Source organism: Rhagoletis zephyria, unplaced genomic scaffold, assembly GCF_001687245.7.
Source record: "Rhagoletis zephyria isolate East Lansing unplaced genomic scaffold, Rhagoletis_zephyria_1.1 Rzeph_scaffold_05372, whole genome shotgun sequence".
In the NCBI taxonomy this organism is placed as follows: Eukaryota; Metazoa; Arthropoda; class Insecta; order Diptera; family Tephritidae; genus Rhagoletis; species Rhagoletis zephyria.
This window is the reverse complement of record NW_016162455.1, coordinates 34,782-40,781: the sequence shown is the minus strand read 5'-3', so window position 1 is coordinate 40,781 and position 6,000 is coordinate 34,782. Positions and strand designations below refer to the sequence as shown.

Here is a 6,000-nt window from a genome sequence, read left to right as displayed (position 1 = left end):
CACATTAATGTGTAGTACCTTTGATTTCAACAGAAATAAATATATTTTACACAAACCGTTCATTAAAGATGAATTAAAAACTAAACTGAAAAGAAATGTTTTATAAAATTGCGAATTGTCGTAGCTTATAGAAAAAGTAAAATTAAACATATTTTTTATACATATGTATATATATGTATATATATATATATATATATATATATATGCATGTACGTAACAGCTTACAAATGAAGTTTCAAAAATTATAAGATATTATAAAATAGTAAATACAATTAAAATGCATATTTTCTGTTTTGCGCGATGATAGTTTAGTTTTTCGTTTAATTTCCCCCAACGCTAATTGCTCAATTCTAATAAATTTTCAGCTCAGTATTTGTTGCAGTAATAACTTAGCATCCACAATTCTCTCAATGGTCAAGTAGATGTTAAACATTCGATTTGCACAATTATTACATTTTCAACTTAAACACTTAACTTAGTTTCCAACGGATATTTAGCTTGTTTTAGTATATATTGTTTTATATTTTTTGCACCACCAATTTAATTTTTCTTTCTACTGTACATACAAAATAAATAAGAATTGGTTAGTGAATATCAAGGATACAAATTTTTAAAACGGAGACCTAATCTTGAATTCACACATAGTCAAATTACGTCATCCAAAGAAATTTACATTATGATATTATTCAGCACACTAAATGGCCAATGTCGTATCAACGCAACGCCAGTGGAGAATGCCCGTTGCCTAGGCTTCAGTTTCGGCTCCCTTCAGCCGAAGACGCGCAAAATCTTCAAAGATTATGTCATCGTCTTGGGCATCGTCTTCATCCAATTGTATCAAATTCGTGGTGGGCACCTCGGCTTGATGCAATTCACCTGCACCACCATCGCAACCTCCACCCCTTGATAACAACTCAGGGTCACGTATGCTCTGACGCGGTGATTTATCCATTAAGAGTGCATTATCTTCCTCCTCTGGCTTTGGATGCATCAACGTAAATGGCAATTCTGCAACTAAATCACCACCTAGCAGCGGACCGCTAATCAGCAGTTTAACTTTCACTTTGTAGTGAACAATAATACCAAGACTTTCGCGTTGTGCCGGATTCGTTATGAGCGTACTAGACGCCAAATTCGTATCTTCGTGCTTCAACTGGCCGTCGAGCGCGAGCCCCCATTTGTCCTTGTTGTCGGCGAGCAGTGGGCATAGTTCAAATACTTTAGAAAGCGTAAAACCAGGCAGTACCTGGCAACCATCTTCCGATTCAGTTTCCGCCACCACGGATTTATATTGCGCCGTAGAAAAAAGACAAATGTCAGCGAATTGACGCACACACACTTTGATCTTCTTGACAGTGCGATTTGAATTGTTGGCTACGTGTACATTGACAGAAATTTTTTCGCCGTGGTGGTATAACTCCTTGTCCAAACTTGCTTCTAGGTGGATTTTATTAGGCTTCATCATGAACTCTTTGCTCACTTCGATGGATGGCTGCTCGCCCACCTTTGACGGTGCGTACATCACTTTTCGTATGGTTAAGCGGACTGAATTACGCTTGTGAGGCTTATCTTCAATGTGTTCACCTATGAAAAGACATTTTGGTTATTAGTAAACAATAAATTATGACTATAAAATAGTTCTTAATGCATATACATATGTAGGAGGCTTGAAAATAAAATCTTTTAAATTGCAATAATCTGCCACACCAGCACAAAGACTCAAGTAGAGGTTATATTTTTCTATAGCTAAATTAATTTTATTTAACGTATTGGTCAAGACCCTGAAAAAACACTTGGAAGAAGCAATCTTGCAATATTAGCCGCCATCGATTCGCCGAGTGGCGAAATGAACGAAATCAATGAGCTACAACTAAATTCGCCATCGATCATCGCTACTATGTAGCTAACTTTGTTGTTGCTTTCACATAAAAATTTTTCTTTAGCGAGCGGAACTTAGACATAAGCTTGAAACACATTGGAAACGACGCATCATTTTTAGGATGCCAAAAGTAATAACGGCCAAACAAAGGTAGCAATGTCGATGAAATATTGCAAGAACAATGCAGATATCAACAATGCATTGGACAATAAAAACTAGTCCACTTTTTCGCCTTCCCTCCATATAAGGTGTAATTTCACATAACAACACTTTCACTTAAAATCAGGGCGGATACAAATAAAAAAATAGTTTTGATTACTTAACTTGATACATGAGGCTGTTAAATTATCAGTTTTTTTTTTAAATGTTCAAATTAACATATGGGTATTTCCAAAATATGTCGGACTTTACATTCGTTAAATATATCATACGAAAACGGAAATCACTTATAAAAAAATTGCCCCTGTGTAGCTTTTAAACCGTCCTTTGGTTGACAAAAAAATTAGGTGCGATTGGAACCCTGGTGTTGGAAAAATCGACGAAAACGAGGTCATAACAGACACGACAAAAACAGAAATGGTTTCAGAGTACATGTAAAAATAATCAAAACTCTTGGAATCCTGTGAGATTTTCCTTCCTTAAACATTCTGTAAATAAAGTTAAATTACGGACCATTATAACCAATTAATTTTTAATCAGAAGCAATTCGTTGTTGGATTAATTTTGAATGAAAATGTGATAACGGACGTGACAAATTTTTCCCCCATACAATATTTTTACTAGTAATACATATATAATTTATTTTATATACAAGTATAAATTTATCAAGTAGAAACTTTCAACTTTATCTAAAAAATCAACTCTTATTTTGCTCTATCAATTTATCTTATATCAACTTTTTTCCAGCTAAGGTATGATAAATCGTAACAATTGTTACAAAATATTACAAATAATTGCTTAATAAAACAGAACTATTGGCAGCTGTTTTTCTAATTGCGATGGGCACAATCATGCCAATGGAAATGATATGTTAATTGATTTTACGACTAAATGTGTGCAATAACGACACGTTGCTTTAATCCACCACGTTAACCGATTTCGATAACTCTGTTTTCATCGGAAAGGTGGTACCTCAGGGGTGGTCCTATACATACTTGTTTAGATCCGATAATTGGATCGTGAAGATATTAACGATAATCTTAAATTTTTATATGAGAATTAAAGTCGGTTTTGGTTTTTTGCTTAAAAATTACTGTCTATATTCAAATCGATTTGCAAAAGATTTGGATCTGTATACTTTGAAATTAATATCGCATAAAAATAAGAACAAAAATTGTGCTGCTTTTAGGTGTAATTCACGGTAGAATAACGATGCAAATTAAAATTGTTTCCGATTTCACCCATAAATTTGCAGATTGCTCTTAACTGATAATTTGATTGCAAAACATTGCATATCAAGTTCATAGGGATTTCGAAGACCTTAAATCTGGTGGAGAGCTTTATGCGGTGTGATAATCAGAACTGATTATTTTATTCTACTTTTTTTATTTTTGACCTCATATTCAGATTCTGTGAGTTATTTTACATAACAAATGACTATAAAATTCACGATTTTTTACTTTTTGTTAAAAACTTTTTTCTCTGAATGCATATCGTTGGCTTAGTGCGGAAACGTGCTAAGTCCATTTTTTTATTTTTCAGGAGGGACAAAAAACCGTCTAACTCTTTTTGTTGTTGATATTTTCCTAATTTGTAAATGCAGTTTTCTTCCTTAGTTCGTCTTGTTTCAGTACCAGTAATCGGCCAATTTCAAAATAAAGCTGTTGCAGACTTATAAACTCTTACCACATTTCCTCTATATGATTTTGTTCTTTTAATGTCTGCTTAGAACATTTTCTATCAACCTGTTTTTCGTTATTTTTTACTGTTAAAAGATTCAGTTGTTTAAATATATTTTAATATTTTAAAATGAATAACCTAATGGTGCATTTACATGGTATGAATCTGATCATAAGCCGTATGAATTTTCCTATAAAAGAAGCACCAACTCTATAAAAAAATGAGTAAAAGCGATATATGTTTAACATTTTTGACTTATATACTTGGCAAGTATTTTTTTTGTAAACAACAAGCAAAAAAATTTCATTTTGTGCTAACTTCGAAACTAGAAGCTTATTTGATTTTTAATGTGCTTTAAAGAGGACCTACTGCCAATGAAGCCATGCGGTTTGCTATTTTTTCAAATGTGTAATGCTTCCATTCAGACATCTTTGTGGATAAACAGTTTTTTGTTCAGAAATGGCTTGTTTACGTTGTTTGTCTTTCATACTAAAAACGTTTGGCATAAGTTGAAATCATAGGGATGCCGTTTTTTTTCGTTTCTCAATGGATTTTATACTTGTAAAGGCACTAAAATATGTATGCAATACTTTTACACATCGTCATTTAAAGTACAAAACCGCGCATGAAGAAAATGCAAAACCTTGTATGTGAGGATTCAAAACCGTTCTCTCTTTTAACCTTAATTATCTCTTCTTATGTCTGAGTATCGAAATTTTAGTAAAAATGATTAAGGGCTTGACGATAGGAGCTTCCGGTGAGCAAATATCTTTTTTGGCACAAATGTCAGTTACGTGGTTTTGCAGAACCACGATACGCGATTTTTTACTTTAAACGACGATATACAGATTTGCGCTTGCATAATATGTTAGTGTTTGGCCTAGCTTCTCCTCCCATATGGGGCGTGCGCCTTGATTTTGTGACACAAAGGGGAAGGGCAGTTTTACGCCGACTCCGAACGGCAATTGTATTTTTATGAGAACCTGTTTTCATGACAGAATACACTCGGAGGTTTACTATTCCCAATAGAGGAGCGACCGCGAACAGCGGAGTGTATATATGTAATATAAAAAAGAATGAGAGATACTATAAGAAAATGTACCCAAATTTCAGGAGCAAATGAAAAAATGCTCATTGAAAATAACTCACATGTATAAATTAAATAATATAACTTAAGCGGTTACAGCGATAAACAAAAGGAAGAGTTAGAAAAAATAGCAATGCGGTTTGAAGGAAACATAAGACCATAAAATGTTTGTTTCGTTAATTCTCCTAACCTTTTGAGATATGACACTCCATTCTTTGCATTAGTTTGCAAATATACTTATTGTTCTACAATGGCAAACATTTTCGTGGGATGTTTTTTCTTTAATTTCGAATTGAAAATACATCCCTGCAAGACAGCTGAGCATCAAATAAGTGCTCATTTTATCATTATCACTAATTACAAAAGTGCTTATTAAAATACTCATGTTTGTTCAGGCGATGGGATAAAACTGAGCACTTTCCCCTTGTTGGTGTAATATTTTACCTCTTCTTACTAATTGAAAACTTTGATTAATGAAAAATATATCTGCTCTGCTCTAGAAACTACCAAACTGCTTATTTTCGTTTTTATAAACACATCAGTGCTAATGAATAAAGTACTCATTGTTGTCATTAGTATGTCCTCAGTGCTAATAAACAAACTACTCATTGTTGTCGTTATAAACTCCTCAGCACTAATAATCAAACTACTCATTTTTGTCGTTATAAACTCCTCAGCACTAATAATCAAACTACTCATTTTTGTCGTTATAAACTCCTCAGTACAGGAAAAAACAAATAAGTAGAAAATCAAAATTTTTACTTTTAAAAATGAATTGGTTTATTTAAAAAACGTTTATTAATACAAAACTCTTATAGTACATATGTGCAAACAAATAACATACTTTGTACATATCGATGGTCCTGTGCAATAACGACACAATTCAAAATTCAAAAAACAAAACCCTTACTACTGTTAAGTGGCTCATATATCTATCTAATCCATGTCGAATCCATGTCTAATATTTAGTACTTACTTTAGCAATCCTTACTGCTTACTTTATAAAAGGTTGGAAATGGATTAGACGAGGATTACAGACAAGAGCGACTTAACAGTAGTAACAGTTTTTATTTTTTGAATTTTGAATTGTGTAGTTATTGCAGAGGACCATTGATGTGGATGTGTATAACATTGCTGGTGCAGGCGTTGAAGGTGATGTTGGTGGTGGCCTTAAAGTAATAGTGGCGATGTTGAA

The 6,000-nt window shown here is 33.2% G+C and overlaps 1 protein-coding gene across 1 annotated transcript in view; it reads right to left on the bottom strand.

The window, feature by feature from the left end:
• Positions 1-214: 214 nt before the first annotated feature.
• Positions 215-6,000, bottom strand: part of krz (beta-arrestin protein kurtz) — a 34,950-nt gene continuing 29,164 nt past the window's right edge. Inside the window, exon 3 of the mRNA XM_017627650.1 lies at positions 215-1,584. Within this exon, the coding sequence (XP_017483139.1) occupies positions 746-1,584 (839 nt within the window). The 3' untranslated portion in view covers positions 215-745. The remainder of the gene's footprint in view (positions 1,585-6,000) is intronic.